We start from the raw sequence: 20,861 nt of genomic DNA on the forward strand, positions 1-20,861 counted from the left end.
CTTCTGTGACTCAATTTTGGTTGAGTGGGTAGCTGTTTAAATTGCAGATAAAGCAGTGGCAGGTTAGATTGGGTAGTGGTTTTGATTGGGTAAAAGTGGAGGTTGCAGGTCCACATTGGGTGCAGGTCTTCTGAAACAGACACAAGATGGTCTCCACTTGACTCATACAAAATCATTAGATGGCTCTTTTATAATACCCCACTAATGTCCCGGGCACCACTCTTTCAGCATTCAGAATGAAACTACGGATGTGGCTCAGCGAGGGCATCAAAGAAATAAAGAGTAGATGATCTTTTTCTCACTGGCTACAAATTCCCTAATTGCTGATGTCTGCTGGACAGAATACAGAGCTTCTCTATGTCAGGGGCTTTGTGGAGACTTTATTGACTCCTAAACAAATGCCCTATTCTTGCCAATGTAGAGCATCTCCACTGTGTGCCCCTTCATTGGGCTATCCTGAAGCAGCCGAAAGATCGTGAACCTTGTGCTGCTCCAAGGGCAGAAATGAATGCCGTACAAATACCACATCTATATATTTATATATGGTCCTTGCTATGGAATGGAGCTGAACCAATATGGGAATCTATTTCTAGCCACAAGCCCCCCAGAGGGACCCCATTAGGTTATGAGGGGAAGTAAGATGTTCCTTATGCCACTGTTCCTCTATCTCATCTGGGTCCCTGACTGGCCGTATCTCCCTCTGATATTTGTACATCCAGTATCTCAAGTGGGTGAGGCATAGACAGTATATGTGTCCGCATGGGATTTTTGAAATAATTCACATATTTTAAACAGAGGACGGCCCAGGGACACCCATACCTGTGTGTGAGCTATTGCAATCACTATGGCTGAAACGAATATTCAGTGGTTAATAAGCCCAGACCTTACGTATAGGGCACCGGCACAGGGTGTGCCTGTAAGTACCTACGGAAGCCCAGAGTGGTCATAGTGGTGCTGTACTTCTGCGCTTGTACTGCAGCGTTAAAGGGATACTGTCATGGGAAAAAAAAAATTTTTCAAAATGAAATCAGTTAATAGTGCCGCTCCAGCAGAATTCTGCACTGAAATGCAAACGAGCAAAAGAGCAAACAGATTTTTTTATATTCAATTTTGAAATCTGACATGGGGCTAGACATATTGTCAATTTCCCAGCTGCCCCAAGTCATGTGACTTGTGCTCTGATAAACTTCAATCACTCTTTACTGCTGTACTGCAAGTTGGAGTGATATTACCCTCCTCCCTTTTTCCCCTCAGCAGCCAAACAAAAGAACAATGGGAAGGTAACCAGATAGCAGCTCCCTCACACAAGATAACAACAACTCCCGGGTAGATCTAAGAACAACACTCAATAGTAAAAACCCATGTCCCACTGAGACACATTCAGTTACATTGAGAAGGAAAAACAGCAGCCTGACAGAAAGCATTTCTCTCCTAAAGTGCAGGCACAAGTCACATGACTGGGGGCAGCTGGGAAATTGACAATATGTCTAGCCCCATGTCAGATTTCAAAATTGAATATAAAAAAATCTGTTTGCTCTTTTGAGAAATGGATTTCAGTGCAGCATTCTGCTGGAGCAGCACTATTAACTGATTCATTCTGAAACATTTTTTTTTTCCCATAACAGTATCCCTTTAACATATTCTAAGGGGTTTGTGCAGAGCTTTAACCTTTATCCCTGTCAGTGCAGGAATGTGCTAGACATTGGCACAGCTGCAAAGTCATTTGGTCACTTAAAGAAGCAAAAACCAGAGGGCCGAGCTCCCGGGTTACAGCCATCAGTCACCAAATGATTTTAAGGGAAAAAAGCGTGAAGGGGGTCATAAGGCACAGCTGGAAAAATAAAGGTAAAGTTTCCCAGAGCTGGAAAGTATGGGATAACAGTGCACATCCCAAAAGAAGAAGGTGGGGTCTATCCTAGAAAAGAAACAGCAGGACAGAAAATACAATATACGGGAGAAGCAGTTGAGGGCAGATAAATAGAAGGGGTAGAATGGATAGGGAATAGTAATGGACCTATTCTATGTTACTACCTGTTACATGGCTGTCAAGTGTAACCCACATTATCTTCCTCCCTGGTGGTGCAGATTCTATTTATTAGGTGAGGAATCGCTCAGGTCACCTTCCAGGGCTTCCATTAGTCAACAGGTTGGAGCAGAAGCCAGAGTATCCAACTGCTCCATATATAATGTCATGCCGTCAGGTGGAACCCTCCCAAACTGTCATGGGCAGTACAAAAACTAAACGCAGGGAGAGTGGGGTACCCATCATCTGAAGGATAAACGGCATGTCCCTCATCTGCCAGTCTGATAGAAAGGTCTGAGGTTGGCACTGCCAGGAGAATACCACCTGCCTAAATGTGTAATGCCGGTGGTATTGTTGGGTGGGGTCTGGAGTTGTTGCTATGGTTTGGGTTCCAGGGAAACCTTAAGGCTTCAGGTAGAGTGACAACTCAGTGCTTCCTACTTTGTGGAACAGTTTGGGGGGCTCTTTCCTGTTTCAGCACAATAATGCCCCCCATGTACAGAGCCAAATCCCTACAGAATAGGTTTGCTGAGAAGGGAAGAACCTGACCTCAACCCAACTGAACCCCAGTGGGATGAATTAGAACCTCGACTGTGAGTCTGAACAACATCAGTGCCCAACCTCACTAATGCTCTTGTGGCTGAATGGAAGCAACTCCCAGCAACAACTCCCAGCAACAATGTTCCACCATCTAGTGGGAAGGTTCCCAGAAGCACCGGGGCAGTTATAGGAGCAAAGGGAGGGGCAACTGCACATGAATTCCCCCTATTAGAGTCTGGGAAGATCGGGCATGGAATGATGTGAAGTTTCCGTGTTTGGAGTATGAGATTCCCTGTGTTTTGCATCTTTGGGGCTTGAGAAACGGGCACATAAAAGGGCACAAATGCTTTGATCTCGCGCCTCTAATAAACACGAAACCACAAAACCCGATTGTGCGAGAGGTGAACAGACACCTGTCCTTGTGTAAAGAATAATAGACTTGTTAAATGTGCCAAGGAGCAGATGTAACGCTCTGGAACATGTTATGGCCTCCAGCACATTCCTTTGCAAAGATTTTTTTTAACCCTTTTAAAAAAAAAATTAAACTCTACAAAATGTTTATTTTTTTTAAAGCAACAGTGCAGGTGTTGGCATGGAGGCATGATTTACAGCACTGCCGACTGGAGACGCCTGCAAGGGATTTAGCTAGGAGAGAGATTGACTGCCAATATTCTAATATAACAAGAGATTGTTCTGTTTTATGTGCCTGCAGTTTTGGCTGGGGATATAGAGAGTTTACTGAGCAAAGAAGAGGGGTTGTAAGAGGAAATTGTCGGCCCTGTATAACTGGCCTCTGGGGCGGGTTACAAATCATGTTCCTTTGTAAACTGAAACATCCATTTCCTTTCAGAAATTCCCTCCCGTGGGCTGAGGTTAAAAGGAGAAAAGAGGTTCATGCACTACCATGTAACACAGGGAAAACTCCTAAATTCACTGAGGAAAGGAGGATACGAGGGAACCGCAGCTTAAATGGAATACAACAGCTCCCCCTATTGGTCAGTATCAGGAATCTCAGCCTATACTTTACACCACCCGGAGGTGGGTCCCTGTAGTGTCAATCACCTGTTTTTTCATGTGCAAAAGGATGTAATATAAACCTTTGGTGCAGGAGCCCTTAGCTCATAACAATGGTACAGATATATAGAAACATTAGGGAGTCAGCCTGCTATAGTTCCAGGGGTACCCAGGTACAAATAATCACTCACCCCAAATCTCCCCCTAACTGACCTTCAGACTGGGCCCCTTAGCTCATAACAAGGTTACAGATATATAGAAACATTGGGGTGTCACCCTGCTATAGTTCCAGGGGTACCCAGGGTACAAATAAGCACTCACCCCAAATCTCCCCCTAACTGACCTTCAGACTGGGCCCCCTTAGCTCATAACAAGGTTACAGATATATAGAAACATTGGGGTGTCACCCTGCTATAGTTCCAGGGGTACCCAGGGTACAAATAACCACTCACCCCAAATCTCCCTCTAACTGGCCTTCAGACTGGGCCCCCTTAGCTCATAACAAGGTTACAGATATATAGAAACATTGGGGTAACAGTCACCCTGCTATAGTTCCAGGAGTACCCAGGGTACAAATAAGCACTCACCCCCAAATCTCCCCAAAACTGACCTTCAAACTGGGTCCCCTTAGCTCATAACAAGGTTACAGATGTATAGAAACATTGGGGTGTCACCCTGCTATAGTTCCAGGGTACCCAGGGTACAAATAAACACTCACCCCAAATCTCCCCTAACTGGCCTTCAGACTGGGCCCCTTAGCTCATAACAAGGTTACAGATATATAGAAACATTGGGGTGTCACCCTGCTATAGTTCCAGGGGTACCCAGGGTACAAATAAGCACTCACCCCAAATCTCCCCCTAACTGACCTTCAGACTGGGCCCCCTTAGCTCATAACAAGGTTACAGATATATAGAAACATTGGGGTGTCACCCTGCTATAGTTCCAGGGGTACCCAGGGTACAAATAACCACTCACCCAAATCTCCCCCTAACTGGCCTTCAGACTGGGCCCCCTTAGCTCATAACAAGGTTACAGATATATAGAAACATTGGGGTAACAGTCACCCTGCTATAGTTCCAGGGGTACCCAGGGTACAAATAAACACTCACCCCAAATCTCCCCCTAACTGACCTTCAGACTGGGTCCCCTTAGCTCATAACAAGGTTACAGATATATAGAAACATTGGGGTAACAGTCACCCTGCTATAGTTCCAGGAGTACCCAGGGTACAATAAGCACTCACCCCCAAATCTCCCCAAAACTGACCTTCAAACTGGGTCCCCTTAGCTCATAACAAGGTTACAGATGTATAGAAACATTGGGGTGTCACCCTGCTATAGTTCCAGGGGTACCCAGGGTACAAATAAACACTCACCCCAAATCTCCCCTAACTGGCCTTCAGACTGGGCCCCCTTAGCTCATAACAAGGTTACAGATATATAGAAACATTGGGTAACAGTCACCCTGCTATAGTTCCAGGGGTACCAGGGTACAAATAAACACTCACCCAAATCTCCCCCTAACTGACCTTCAGACTGGGCCCCCTTAGCTCATAAGGTTACACATATATAGAAACATTGGGGTAACAGTCACCCTGCTATAGTTCCAGGGTACCCAGGGTACAAATAAGCACTCACCCCAAATCTCCCCCTAACTGGCCTTCAGACTGGGCCCCTTAGCTCATAACAAGGTTACAGATATATAGAAACATTGGGGTAACAGTCACCCTGCTATAGTTCCAGGGGTACCCAGGGTACAAATAAACACTCACCCCAAATCTCCCCTAACTGACCTTCAGACTGGGCCCCGTGTGACCATGAAGTTGATACAAGAAGAAACCGAGATATTTAAGAGATTTAGTTAAACAAAACTAAAAGGAAACAAACAAATATACAAATAGAAGTTGTTTCATGTGCTGAGAATTTATGGGGTCTCAGTTTCCCAAGCATTTTGGGAATGGGGTGATGGTGATCCTGTGTGATGTTTTGACCAAAGGGGCCACTGTAGAATCCAGGAAAGGACAGGGGTTCAGTGGAAAATGACCCCATATGATCACCCCAATTATATGAAGTCAGTAAATCCGATCAGGGTGTTTCTTGGTTCTTCTGTGCAAAATGAAATCAGCGCCGTTTACAAGGGCAAAGCTCCGCCTACTTGTTTCTTTAACGGTTTAATATTGGAGATTCATCTGATTAAAAAGACAAGTCCAAGTGTAAACATTATATAAAAACACTCCATATTGTTAGAACGGCCTTGTGAGGTGACAGTTTGTGCGGATACAGAATTTCAGTCGTCAAAAAGGGCAAACATGAGGTCCAGTCGGGAGAACAAAGAGGAGTGTGATGGTGGTGCAAGGAAGGCTCTGGATGTAGCGCTGAATGTAACCCGCATGGGACCAATGTTGTGGGAAGGAGAGGGACATCGGTGGAGTCAAGCTGTGCATCATGGGAGTGTAGTGAGCCAATCACTAAAGCAGCTGCTCAACAACCAATCAGAAGTCACAGTGCTTTCCACCAGTCCCAGTTCATATGAACGTGGAGTCCATTGGGTTTGAATCCTGGACGTTTCTCGCTCGGGCCTCAAACAGCTGCTTGATCAGAGCCGACTTCTCCTGCTCCAGTTGGGTGATCCGGTCGCTCTTCTCCGACACCTCCTGGGAACACACAGATGGGCTGATCACATACAGATATTACAGTTTGGTTCTGCGGGAAGTTATATAGGAAATTGCATCCTGGTACCTTGGTCAGAAGCCGGTTCTGTTCCTTCAGCATAGTCCCCGGTTGTACTTGCTGACCCGATACACCCGGAGCCGCCGTCTGACCCATGTTTGTAGGTGGGGAGGGAGCGCTAGTCTGCAGGACACACGGACAAGTACAATTATAAAGTTACAACGGATCAGGGCTTGTCTGTTATCTACTGTGTATCCTATGCTTGAATGGCTGCCCCCATGGCTACACAGCAGCCTGTTTATATAAACTACAGTAGTACTTATCTGTTATCTACTGTGTATCCTGTGCTTGAATGGCTGTCCCCATGGCTACACAGCAGCTTGTTTATATAAACTATAGTAGTACTTATCTGTTATCTACTGTGTATCCTGTACTTGAATGGCTGCCCCGATGGCTACACATCTTGTTTATATACACTATAGTAGTACTTATCTGTTATCTACTGTGTATCCTGAGCTTCAATGGCTGCCCATGGCTACACAGCAGCTTGTTTATATAAACTATAGTAGTACTTATCTGTTATCTACTGTGTATCCTGTGCTTGAATGGCTGCCCCCATGGCTACACAGCAGCTTGTTTATATAAACTATAGTAGTACTTATCTGTTATCTACTGTGTATCCTGTGCTTGAATGGCTGCCCCCATGGCTACACAGCAGCTTGTTTATATAAACTATAGTAGTACTTATCTGTTATTTACTGTGTATCCTGTGCTTAAATGGCTGCCTCCATGGCTACACAGCAGCTTGTTTATATAAACTATAGTAGTACTTATCTGTTATCTACTGTGTATCCTGTACTTGAATGGCTGCCCCGATGGCTACACATCTTGTTTATATACACTATAGTAGTACTTATCTGTTATCTACTGTGTATCCTGAGCTTCAATGGCTGCCCCATGGCTACACAGCAGCTTGTTTATATAAACTATAGTAGTACTTATCTGTTATCTACTGTGTATCCTGTGCTTGAATGGCTGCCCCCATGGCTACACAGCAGCTTGTTTATATAAACTATAGTAGTACTTATCTGTTATCTACTGTGTATCCTGTGCTTGAATGGCTGCCCCCATGGCTACACAGCAGCTTGTTTATATAAACTATAGTAGTACTTATCTGTTATCTACTGTGTTTCCTGTGCTTGAATGGCTGCCCCATGGCCACACAGCAGCTTGACTCTATAAACTATAGTAGAGTTTCTAAAGCGAATACACTAGTTTTGTCGGTGCAGGGAGGCACTACATTGTATTGTCATTCTTTTGGAACACTTTTGTTTTTTTTGCTGTTACTGTTCCTTTAAGCTTTTTATTTAATAGAAGAACTGATGTAAATGGGAGGCTGGACAGGAGTCCTTGGTAGAGCCATAGGGAAGCATTACGAGTATTGAAATCCCCCTATAGACTACATATGAGGGATGGGTTGTTTCAAAATGAAGTGAAGGCCTGTCCATTCCTAGTATTACAGTGACTGTTGCAATTATTCGATTCCAAATGTTGCAGAGAATAGAAACATACACATAAAAAGGATCTGTAAGGCTACAAATGTATTGTTATTGCTAGTTTTTATTTTTCTATTCAATCCCTCTTCTATTCATAGTCCAGTTTCTTATGCAAACAAATGTGTGGTTACAAGGATAATTCAGACCTTAGCAACCAGGTTGCTGCAAGTTGTAGAATACCAAATACACAGCTAAATAAGTCAAAAAGCACGGATAATAGAAAATTAAAACCATTTGTAAATTGTCTCAGAATATCCCTCTCTACATCATACTGACAGTTAATTTAGGTGAATAAGCCCTTTAAAGTAGGGATACACTTAGGGGCCGATTCACTAACTTCGAGTGAAGGATTCGAAGTAAAAAAACTTAGAATTTCAAAGTTTTTTTGGGCTACTTTGACCTTCGACTACGAATCGAAGGATTCGAACTAAAAATCGTTCGACTATTCGACCATTCGATAGTCGAAGTACTGTCTCTTTAAGAAAAAACTTCAACCCCTAGTTCGCCATCTAAAAGCTACCGAACTCAATGTTAGCCTATGGGGAAGGTCCCGATAGGCTTTCCTAAGTTTTTTTGATCGAAGGATTATTCCTTCGATCAGTGGATTTAAATCCTTCGAATCGAACGATTCAAAGGATTTAATCGTTCGATCGAAGGAATAATCCTTCGATCAAACTATTTGCGCTAAAATCCTTCGACTTCGATATTCGAAGGATTTCAATTCCCAGTCGAATAACGAGGGTTAATTAAACCTCAATATTCGACCCTTGGTGAATCGGCCCCTAAATCCAGGATTCCGTTCAGGATTTTGCCAGGATTCAGCCTTTTTCATCAGGATTCGGCCGAATCCTTCTGCCTGGCCGAACCGAATTCCCTTAGGCTTGTGATTGCCTGTTGCTAATGCATGCCAAAACTTTCATTGGCTGACCAGATTTTTCATCAAGAATATAACGTTGATCAGCACTGCGCAATAATAATAATAATAATAATAATAATAACAACCAGAACACATGGATTCACAGAAAGTGGTTTGTGATCCTGACAGTTTTCCACCAGCACCACTAGGGGGCTCTGCTACGCGTATAGTGCACTGGTGTTTGCCATAAAGCAGATAATGTTAGACTACAACTCCCAGCATGCATCATGAGTAGGAGCTGTACAGCTAAGGTATCTGGAGTGGCATCAGTTGCTTATCACTGCCCTAATGGAACCAAAGATAAAGGCTTTGGGGGTTCCATATAAAACTGATGCCCAGTGTCGATACAAGGACTGTGGGAATCTGGCATAGCAGAGCCCAACCTGAAGCACCTGTACAGTATATAATAATTATAATAATATGCACGCTCTCCACTCTCAAAGCAGCCAATGAGAGAAGACACAGGCCTCTCCCCGGGTGCTGATAAGGTGCTTTATTGGTGGCAAAGGTTCCCCACAAGGATTCTGTCACCTAATGAAAGCAGTGAAATCACAAGGGATGTGTTTGAATAGAGGAGAGGGCGGAGTAGAGGAACAATATTTACTTTACACAAACACATGTACAGCAGAATTACCTATAGATACAAGTGGAGTCACATGGGGAACAGAGCTCGCCCAGCTGGAAACTCTACTAATAGGACGTATAATAGAATTGCTGGGGGGACACTGGAACAGCCATACAAAAGGCAAAGTTTGTAAAGAACAGTGAATTACAGGGAAATCTCGATTTTAAGTCCCCTGATTTTAAGTTTTCCCACATTTTACATTTTTTATTTGTGGTCCCACCAATTTATAATGCATTTCCCTGATTTTTTTGGATTTTACATGAAAATTTTGTCCTGATGTTCCCAAGAACTGCTTTTTTCCCTTTATGAATTTTATTATTCGTGAAATAAAGAGGTTTAATATACTAAGCAGAGGTATATTTTGCCTGAAAATAGTCAATTGCAATGTATATACAGTCCTGCACCAATCACTTATTGCTTTAGCTTGTGTATGTGACTGACACGTGCCCCATGTTTAACCTATTGTATCTCAAAGTAAACTCACTCCTGTGCTTTTATCTTTTCAGTACCTGAAGAAAAAATTACTTTAACACACTTCCCTGATTTTACAATTTCCTGGATTTTACATATTTTTTTCCTGGTCCCCTGAAAAACGTAAAATGGGGGTTTTTGCAGTAAGTGGAATTTAATGCTGAAATGTGGTTGGGTACATGTGATTATTCTTGTTACGTTGTAAAGAGGGGAGAAGAAAACTTACCTTCCCAGTGGCAACCAATTCCCCCAGGCAGCGATTTACCTCCATTAATTTAGGGAGTTGTTGGTTTAGGGAACTGGACTTTCCATCACAGATATAATCCTGGAACAGAATGTAATGGCCTCTTAGTGCCAAATAATAAATCTCCCTAACTCCCAAACCTCTAACCCTCCCCAAAACTCTCCCTCCCATACCTCTCTCCCTCCTGAACATTCCTCCCTTCTAAACCTCTCTCCCTCCCTCCCGAGCCTATCTTCCTCATTCCTGAACCTCCCTCCCGAATCTTTCTCCCTCATTCCTGAACCTCAGTCCTGAACCTCCCTCTTGAACCTATCTCCCTCCCAAACCTCTCTCCCTACTGAACCTCGCTACTGAACTTCCCTCCCTCCTGAACCACTCTCCCTCCTGAACCACTCTCCCTCCTGAACCACTCTCCCTCCTGAACCACTCTCCCTCCTGAACCACTCTCCCTCCTGAACCACTCTCCCTCCTCAACCTCCCTCCCTCCTGAGCAGCTCTTCCTCCTGAGCCTCCCTCCCTCCTGAACCTCTTTCCCGAACCTCTCTCCCGAACCTCTCTCCCGAACCTCTCTCCCTCCCGAACCTCTCTCCCTCCCGAACCTCTCTCCCTCCCTCCATCCTTAACCCTCTCTCCCTCTCTCCCTCCTGAACCTCACACCCTCCTGAGCCTCCCTCTCTCCCTCCCTTATACACAGAGGGAGTAAGCCGGAGCTCTTTAGGTAGATAGGGGAAGGGACAGACAAAAGGCCATAGGTTGATAGGGAGTATACAGAATTAATGGGACAGACATAATAATATATTTATGATACTACACACACCCCAAGTCTATATACCCCTGTGTTACTCACTGTTGGAGTTTTGCCAAGGTTCCTCTGTTGCTCCTGGACTATGTGGATCTGCTGGTGGTACCAGTCTCGTGCTCTTTCCACCATCTCCAGCCCCTGCAGGAGGAAATCCTTCTCTTGCTCGAGCTCCTTCATCTTCTTCAGCTGTGGAAACAGAGAAATCTCAGGCCCACCAAGGGACTGTCCCTTTATCTGCATTACAAGTTGCCCCCCTATGTTGCCAATGGAGCTGTGGGGGGTCCAGTCCAGTGAGGAAATATCTGTCCAACCTCACTTACTAGTTTTCTAATACAAGTTCCTTGTGCTCGGTTACATTATTGACACATTATTGACACAGAAGCATTTGGAGTTTCCTAAATGTATCTACACTTGGAAGTCAGCAGCTCAGGAATTGCTATTAAGTTAATAAGTATAAACAGAAGCGAAAGAGCAATAACAGGAATCTTCCATATATGAAATCAATAGGTCCTAGCGCTGTTCCATCGCAGCCTTATGGGTAAAACTCACCGTTGGCTTATAGTGGTGGGAAGTGGTACTGCACGTTGTATATTAGGGAAGTTTTTTTTGGAATGCAGCATGGAGAATATGACACTTTCCAGTGGTCTTGTCTCTTGTATTGCAGTTTTGACTTAGACACCCCCCCTTCGGGACCACCCATGGGAAGCTTGTCATGCAGGATGATGAAGCATTTGAATACAAGGGGTCCTGATCAGATGCTAATGGGGTTCTTATATATACACAGAGCTCAGGAAACACTCTCTGGGGCCCCTCTGTTTGGCTGAGCAGAAAAGACAATTACAGGACAGATCTCAATAGAGAGGAGCAGTCTCACTCACCAAGCTGTAATCTACCCCACTGGTAACGGTGTGTCTCCTGGGCTCCCCCCGGCCACGCTGGTGTTTGCACTGGTCCATTAGCCCCTCTTTGGTGGCCTCATTGTGGGACCGGCACATCCCCTTCATCTCCCCACCTGGGACAGAAGGGAACAGGAGTGACTAAAGCAGCATGGAAGAGAAGGGGTTAATGGCAATAACATTTAGGAAGAGCAGGAGTGACTGCTGTGAGCTCATGTGATGGATGGACAGGAATGTAGGATATTCCCAGATCCCGTGAGAAAGGAGTGGGGCACTTGTTTAGCCGGGGAGTTAAGTAAGGTGCAGAGGGATCCAACCAATCACCCGTAACAACTGCACAATAAAGATACACTTCCAGGTCCTGCTTTGTACAAGAAACTTCTCCATAATAAAATATTAGTGAATAAAATATTAGTGACCCCACCCCCCCCCCCCAGATTCATGCCCTCTGGATTCACCCAGGTACAAAGCTCCGCCCCTCTCTGTACTTCCTGCTCCTGGGCTGCTCTCTTTCCCATGGTCAGACAGGAACCTCCCCCAGGGGTAAATGAATCCAATCTCCCCCAGTACTTACCCAGGTACAGAGCTCTGATTCTCTGTACTTCCTGCTCCTGGGCTGTTCTCTTTCCCATGGTCAGACAGGAACCTCCCTCTGGGTAAGTGAATCCAATCTCCCCAGTACTTACCCAGGTACAGAGAGCTCTGATTCTCTGTACTTCCTGCTCCTGGGCTGTTCTCTTTCCCATGGTCAGACAGGAACCTCCCCCTGGGTAAGTGAATCCAATCTCCCCCAGTACTTACCCAGGTACAGAGCTGTGATTCTCTGTACTTCCTGCTCCTGGGCTGCTCTCCTTCCCATGGTCAAAAAGGAAGACCTACCTCCCTCAACTGGAATGAGAGTAGGGTGTAAGGAGGATCAACCCCATGTATTTCATACTATAGGCACCTGCTATTAACCTCACAGACTCTCTCTGGAACCCTCCCCTCTCCTCCTCAGACTCTCCCCCGGGTGGATCTTTGTGTAACCTGTTCCCAAGGTAAATATTTGCTCTTCCCTCACACAATCCTCTGCTATAATTGAAGGGATCGAGAAGCAACAGCCCAGAGCTTTGTCTGCAGGTGTCACAGAACTAATGGAAAGAATGAAACTCGCCTCTCATCAATAAAATAAACTACAATTCCCAGCATCCCTGAGGCTCATTAGCTAAGGAGGCAGGTTCCAGTTTACCCCATTCCTTTCTATGCACATTCCTGCAGAGTGTAATATAGGGGCATTTTCCTCCACCTTTAGAATAGCGGAGAAGAATGCCAGGCATTCCTGAGAGGCACCGGTACTGTCCCATAATCCACATTTAAGTGCCAGGCTTTAAGGGAAACATCAGGCTGAGCTGAAACATCCGACCTTCCTCAGATCAGACATGGGGTGCCAGCTGTACAGTGCATAGGGTGCCAGCTGTACAGTGCATAGGGGTGCCAGCTGTACAGTGCATAGGGGTGCCAGCTGTACAGTGCATAGGGGTGCCAGCTGTACAGTGCATAGGGATGCCAGCTGTACAGTGCATAGGGATGCCAGCTGTACAGTGCATAGGGATGCCAGCTGTACAGTGCATAGGGGTGCCAGCTGTACAGTGCATAGGGGTGCCAGCTGTACAGTGCATAGGGATGCCAGCTGTACAGTGCATAGGGATGCCAGCTGTACAGTGCATAGGGATGCCAGCTGTACAGTGCATAGGGATGCCAGCTGTACAGTGCATAGTGATGCCAGCTGTACAGTGCATAGGGATGCCAGCTGTACAGTGCATAGGGATGCCAGCTGTACAGTGCATAGGGATGCCAGTTGTACAGTGTATAGGGATGCCAGTTGTACAGTGCATAGGGATGCCAGTTGTACAGTGCATAGGGATGCCAGTTGTACAGTGCATAGGATGCCAGTTGTACAGTGCATAGGGATGCCAGTTGTACAGTGCATAGGGATGCCAGTTGTACAGTGCATAGGGATGCCAGCTGTACAGTGCATAGGGATGCCAGCTGTACAGTGCATAGGGATGCCAGCTGTACAGTGTATAGGGATGCCAGCTGTACAGTGTATAGTGATGCCAGTTGTACAGTGCATAGGGATGCCAGCTGTACAGTGCATAGGGGTGCCAGTTGTACAGTGTATAGGGATGCCAGTTGCACAGTGCATAGGGATGCCAGCTGTACAGTGTATAGTGATGCCAGCTGTACAGTGTATAGTGATGCCAGCTGTACAGTGTATAGGGATGCCAGCTGTACAGTGTATAGGGATGCCAGTTGTACAGTGTATAGTGATGCCAGTTGTACAGTGTATAGTGATGCCAGTTGTACAGTGTATAGGGATGCCAGTTGTACAGTGTATAGGGATGCCAGTTGTACTGTGTATAGGGATGCCAGCTGTACAGTGTATAGGGATGCCAGCTGTACAGTGTATAGGGATGCCAGCTGTACAGTGTATAGGGATGCCAGTTGTACAGTGTATAGGGATGCCAGTTGTACAGTGTATAGGGATGCCAGTTGTACAGTGTATAGGGATGCCAGCTGTACAGTGTATAGGGATGCCAGCTGTACAGTGTATAGGGATGCCAGTTGTACAGTGTATAGGGATGCCAGTTGTACAGTGCATAGTGATGCCAGTTGTACAGTGTATAGGGATGCCAGTTGTACAGTGTATAGGGATGCCAGCTGTACAGTGTATAGGGATGCCAGTTGTACAGTGTATAGGGATGCCAGTTGTACAGTGCATAGGGATGCCAGTTGTACAGTGCATAGGGATGCCAGCTGTACAGTGTATAGTGATGCCAGTCTAATACCTGTTATGGATCAGTACTGGCAATACAGGAAAGACCAGATGATACAGATAATTTCAAACACAATCCAGACCCCCCTCCCCCCACCCCTGTATCTGTAATGAATATGATCACTACCTTGTGTGTATACCAGACAGGAGCAGATATAGAACTCCCAGTGTATACCAGACAGGAGCAGATATAGAACCCCTAGTCGTATACCAGACAGGAGCAGATATATAACCCCGGTGTATACCAGACAGGAGTAGATATAGAACCCCCAGTGTATACCAGACAGGAGTAGTTATATAACCCCCAGTGTATACCAGACAGGAGTAGATATATAACCCCCAGTGTATATCAGACAGGAGTAGATATAGAACCCCCATACAATACAGGACAGGAGCAGATATATAACCCCCAGTGTATACCAGACAGGAGCAGATATATAACCCCAGTGTATACCAGACAGGAGCAGATATATAATCCCCAGTGTATACCAGACAGGAGCAGATATATAACCCGCAGTGTATAACAGACAGGAGTAGATATATAACCCCCAGTGTATACCAGACAGGAGCAGATATATAACCCCAGTGTATACCAGACAGGAGCAGATATATAATCCCCAGTGTATACCAGACAGGAGCAGATATATAACCCCCAGTGTATACCAGACAGGAGCAGATATATAATCCCCAGTGTATAACAGACAGGAGCAGATATATAATCCCCAGTGTATACCAGACAGGAGCAGATATATAATCCCCAGTGTATAACAGACAGGAGCAGATATATAACCCCAGTGTATAACAGACAGGAGCAGATATATAACCCCCAGTGTATACCAGACAGGAGCAGATATATATATCCCAGTGTATAACAGACAGGAGTAGATATATAACCCCAGTGTATACCAGACAGGAGTAGATATATAACCCCCAGTGTATACAGGGCAGGAGCAGATATATAACCCCCAGTGTATACCAGACAGGAGCAGATATATAACCCCCAGTGTATACCAGACAGGAGTAGATATATAACCCCCAGTGTATACCAGACAGGAGCAGATATATAACCCCCAGTGTATACCAGACAGGAGTAGATATATAACCCCCGGTGTATAACAGACAGGAGTAGATATATAACCCCCAGTGTATACCAGACAGGAGCAGATATATAACCCCCAGTGTATACCAGACAGGAGCAGATATATAACCCCCAGTGTATACCAGACAGGAGCAGATATATAACCCCCAGTGTATAACAGACAGGAATAGATATATAACCCCCAGTCTATAGAGGACAGGAATAGATATATAACCCCCAGTCTATAGAGGACAGGAGCAGATTTATATAAATATAAAGTAGTAGAATACTATTACCGGGCAGTACATTGGGGTAGCGCAGTCCGAGAGGAGGACGTTTGGCCCCACACTCATTGCCGGCGGTTTGTCCCGGAGGTTCCCGGTAGTTGTCAGCGTTGGGTCCCGGGAGAGGCCGGAGAATAGACGAGCGGAGCCCCAGCACGAAGCGATCGAAGGTGAGAAATCCATCCGGGGGCGCGACCCTGCGCAGACACTGCAATACCCCCGGGGGAACATCGTGAGTGTCCGCTCCCCGCCAGCGACTCTCTATCTCCGCGATGTGCACCGAGCCCCTTCCCCGCTCATCCAGGATATCGAATAGAGTCCGCAGACTGAGCAGAAAGGCCCGGGGCAGCCCCAGCGAACCTGTCTCCCCGCTCCGCTCCATCCCCGAGTTGGACTGACAACTCACTGCCCCGGCCACCAGCGCCTCCCATTGGCTGCAGCTCTGCCCCTCTCGTCTCTCATTGGCTGCCGTTACACCCCGTCCTGCGCTGATTGGTCAGCTCACAGGAGCCTTCTAGTTTGATTTTTGTTTCTGCACAAGGAAGTGAATTAAATGGGATCCATATGATTCAACCCCCTGGGGCCCTTCTAACTGCCTGTCTGGCATCAAAGGGCCCCTCTCAGTGTACGAGGGGTGGGAAAGGACTGTGTGTGTTACTACAGGTGTGTCTCTGTCACTGTATATCATATTATTATTAATAACATGAATTTATAAAACTTGTGTCATTGTTAGTGTATATTATTATTATTATTATTATTATTATTATTAATAACATGAATTTATAAAACTTGTGTCATTGTTAGTGTATATTATTATTATTATTATTATTATTATTATTATTAATAACATGAATTTATAAAACGTGTGTCACTGTCACTGTATATTATTATTATTATTATTAATAACATGAATTTATAAAACGTGTGTCCCTGTCACTGTATATTATTATTTTTATTATTAATAACATGAATTTATAAAACTTTTGTCACTGTCAGTGTATATTATTATGATTATTGTTATTATTATTTTTATTTTTACTAATAACATGAATAAAACTTGTGTCATCTGTCAGTGTATATTATTATTATTATTATTAATAACATGAGTTTATAAAACTGTGTCACTGTGAGTGTAAATTATTATTATTATTGTTATTATTATTATTATTAACATGAATTTATAAAACTTTGTGTCAATTTGAGTGTAAATTATTATTATTGTTATTATTATTAGTATTATTATTATTATTATTATTAACATGAATTTATAAAATTTTGTGTCAATTTGAGAGTGAATATTATTGTTATTATTATTATTATTATTATTATTATTATTATTATTATTAACATGTATTTATAAAATGTGTGTCACTGTCAGTGTATATTATTATTATTATTATTATTATTATTATTAACATGTATTTATAAAATGTGTGTCACTGTCAGTGTATATTATTATTATTATTATTATTATTATTATTAACATGTATTTATAAAATGTGTGTCACTGTCAGTGTATATTATTATTATTATTATTATTATTATTAACATGTATTTATAAAATGTGTGTCACTGTCAGTGTATATTATTATTATTGGCACATAACTATAAAGGAAGCAGACCCTGCGACTGCAGGGGGCCCAGGAGGTATAGGGGTCCCATGAGTCCCTAACTCATATATATATTTTGAATAAATACTGTTAAAACTGGTCAACCACTAGACATTTTTGGGACCTGAAAAATAATTTGCTGTGAGGCCCAGTAATATCTAATTACACCACTGACATTATTAACACGAATGTATAAAACTCCAACATATTCACCAGCCTTGTACAATAAAAGGATGTGTACATTAAATAAAAAGGAAAAACACACACACAAAAACCACCAATAACCAGTACAAAAGGTAAAGAGGACCCTGGCTGAAAGAGCTTACAATCTAAAAGAAGAAGACACAAGGTATGGGACTAGGCAAGATCAGGGTATAGATGTGTCTCCCTTTTAATAAGTGTCTCTGTGCCCCCCAGAATTTTTCCACCCCAGTTCCCATAGCTGATGGTTGGAGATGGGCCGGTAGTAGTAACCTGAAATAATCTTGCCCGGTGTCTGATATTGTCACCACCACTTACAGTACTGGGGACCCATTTCTGAGATGTCCATGCTCTGGCTCTCATACTGTGACTGACAGAGGATGCTGGGAGTTGCAGTCCAGATGTAAAGTCACAGGTGGGATTTGCACTGTAGAGATCATTTGTGCGCATGGACATTATTATACAACTGGCAATAGATCAAGCTCACAGTCATTTCCCTCGGTACCAGCCTTGGACTATAAGTGCATCTCTAAGGACCAGCAGTCCAGCACCAACTTAGCAGATCAGGACACGTCTACATATTTGCCAGTAACATTATCTCTGTCTCCTCATATTCTCATATTCCCACCCGCCGGTACAGGTACAGTCCACACCCAGATTTACTGAGAAATCAGATATTCAAAGCTCTGGGGGCCACATTCATGGGCTTGTATGGAATTTATTTCTTTGCAGTCAGAGGTCCAGGGGGGGGTAGAGGGTCGGCGTCTATTATTTCGAAGCGTCCGATATCAGTTGGAACTGGATCAAACAGCAGAACTTCTGATATGGCTCTGACAAAGAAATTCAACAGGAACTGCCGGACCATCATTGAACCCCCATTCGGCTGCTGCCCACCAGGAATTCCACCCTAAACTCATCCCCAAGTGTCTCTGGATACAGTGGGGTAATTATAGGGGGAGCAGACCCAGAGGTTGTGTGTGTGGGGGGGGGGTTGGTAAGTACTTGTAATCTCCCCTCTCCATTCCTAACATTGGTGTTGACGTCACAATGGATTGCTAACAGGCACACCTCTGAGGATAAACCCATCTACAGCCCATCTTGGTTTGTTGTGCCGACCTCCTCCCACAAGGCTTTCTTGGCGTTTGTCTGCAAATTTGCCCCTTTAATTAGTTACAACAAGCTGCCTGTGTGGCCCTCAGTTATTCTAGAAATGCCCAGGGGGTGCAGAGGTTTTAAATGGGGGGTTAGTTTGAGGAAAATATAAACACTGTTGCATTGGCAGGACTTCAGTAGCTGCACCTCATTTAGACCCATGTACAGCAGGCACCCCCACAGTTCCAGCCAATAGACACAGAGCAGCAGCTCGTTATTGATTACATCCTGTCAGACTCTGATCTAACGAGCAAACAAATAGGGCAGCAGAGGCACCCAAGGATTAGTCTCATTTATTCATAGGACTGAGGTTAAATTACATTTTACTTAGAACACAGATCTCTGTCTAATGAAGAGGAAGGTGGTTGCTTGGCATCTGACCCAGTTGGCTCCATTTCAGACAGAGGAGAGAGCGGGTAATCTCATGGGAGAGCTCTGTGTAACCCACCCCCCCACCTCTCTGATAAACCGATTTCTTCCACATCTGGAATGGGCGCTGGTGTAGTTAATCCCCTACTCTCATATTCAGTTTCATACACTTCCACTGGCAATCCTTGTTTATCCACTTAAAACACCATTTCTGTATGTAGGGGCCCCATTGAGGAAGAGGAGGATGGGGCAGCTAGGGGCGGAATGGATGAAATTAAAGGGATACACTTACATAATCATCCACTGTGACTTCTCTAGTGCAGAGAGGGCAGAGAGTGCTCCCCGAAAATGGCAATGTTTTTGACTTTGTGGAACAGTTGGTGGTGGGGGGGCTTTCCGGTTTCAGAACAATAATGCCCCCCTGCATGAAGCCAGGGTTTGCTGAGATGGGAAGAACCAGACTGTGCAGAGCCCTCAATCCAACTGTACCCCTTTGGGATGAACTGGAACCCCAACTGATCCCCAATATCAGTTCCCAAACTCACTAATGCTCTAGTGGCTGATTGGAAGCAACTCTCAGCAACAATGTTCCAACATCTAGTGGAAACCTTCCCAGAAGAGATGGGGCAGTTATAGCAGCAAAGGGAGGGGCAACTGCACATTAATGCCCTTGGGTTGGGAAAGTTGGGTAGGCAGACTGGTAGGACATTTCGTTTGCAGGCTCTTTTAGTTACAAAGCTAGAACTCGTTGCAGCTTGTTGATGGAGTCCTCACTTCAATGGCAAACGATATGGCTCAAGATGGGCATATCAGGGAAAGATCTACTCGTTTGGCGTGCTCCTAATGGAGCAGATCTTTCAGTGTATGAGGCCACCTTTGCTCTCTTGTGTATTGAGTCACGTGGATGATCTGTGCTGCACAAGGAGAAGGAAATCAATATTATTCTCTGGCTTTGATTTTCTCCCCTCGACCTCCTCTGGGTTTTAGCATCTTCTTCTTCTTTCAGCTACTCCTCTATTATCACCTCCCCCCTCCATGTCGGTCATCATTCTTCCTCCTATAGAGCTGTCTTTGGGTTGTAGAATGCATAGTGTGCTAAATATTAATGTTTGGGGGGGGGGGGTGATGGAATTGATGATGCTTTTCAAACAAGATTAGGTTTCACTGGATCATATTCCCTGGCCATCACATTTATAATATTCTCCTCAGAGAAGACAACTTTCTGTACTGTCACCCACCTTCCATATTCAGTTATCACATTGTGTAGTTAAGGTTTCTGGGACACATCATGGTGTACATAATTACACAAGCCATACTGAATACAGGGCAGGTGCCTTTATTAAATGTATGATATATTAGTAGATACAAAAATATTTGAAACCAGTTAAAAGGTCAGATCTGTCCAAGAGAATCGTTGGCCAACACAGGGCTTTGGAACAACTAACTTGGTTAACAGAAAACATGTGGAAGCCATGCTGTCTGCTCGATCATTGACTGAATGGATTCTCCAAGGTGTTTGACCAGGAACTTTCTCATTGTAATTGGACTGTTGAGTTGTTGCCCAGGCCATAATACCCTTTTCCAAAGAGCTTC

At 44.4% G+C, this 20,861-nt stretch overlaps 1 protein-coding gene across 1 annotated transcript; it reads right to left on the bottom strand.

Moving 5' to 3' along the window:
* Positions 1–5,737: 5,737 nt before the first annotated feature.
* Positions 5,738–16,371, bottom strand: LOC121396854 (suppressor APC domain-containing protein 2-like). The gene is made up of 6 exons (XM_041572287.1): positions 15,949–16,371; positions 11,742–11,875; positions 10,909–11,049; positions 10,044–10,142; positions 6,319–6,432; positions 5,738–6,233 (listed from the first exon to the last, which is right to left on the bottom strand). The coding sequence occupies exons 1-6, from the start codon at positions 16,316–16,318 to the stop codon at positions 6,105–6,107; spliced, it is 987 nt and encodes a 328-aa protein (XP_041428221.1). The 5' UTR covers positions 16,319–16,371; the 3' UTR covers positions 5,738–6,104.
* Between the last annotated feature and the right edge of the window lie 4,490 nt (positions 16,372–20,861).

This window comes from Xenopus laevis, chromosome 8L (assembly GCF_017654675.1).
Source record: "Xenopus laevis strain J_2021 chromosome 8L, Xenopus_laevis_v10.1, whole genome shotgun sequence".
NCBI lineage: Eukaryota > Metazoa > Chordata > Amphibia > Anura > Pipidae > Xenopus > Xenopus laevis.

Coding starts and splice junctions, on each gene's coding strand:
- LOC121396854 (XM_041572287.1), bottom strand. CDS start 16,318: ATGGAGCGGAGCGGGGAGACAGGTTCGCTGGGGCTGCCCCGGGCCTTT. Junction 6,433..10,043: donor AATTGGTTGCCACTGGGAAG/GTAAGTTTTCTT, acceptor TGTGTCCTGCAG/ACTAGCGCTCCCTCCCCACC. Junction 6,234..6,318: donor AGAACCGGCTTCTGACCAAG/GTACCAGGATGC, acceptor GTGTGTTCCCAG/GAGGTGTCGGAGAAGAGCGA.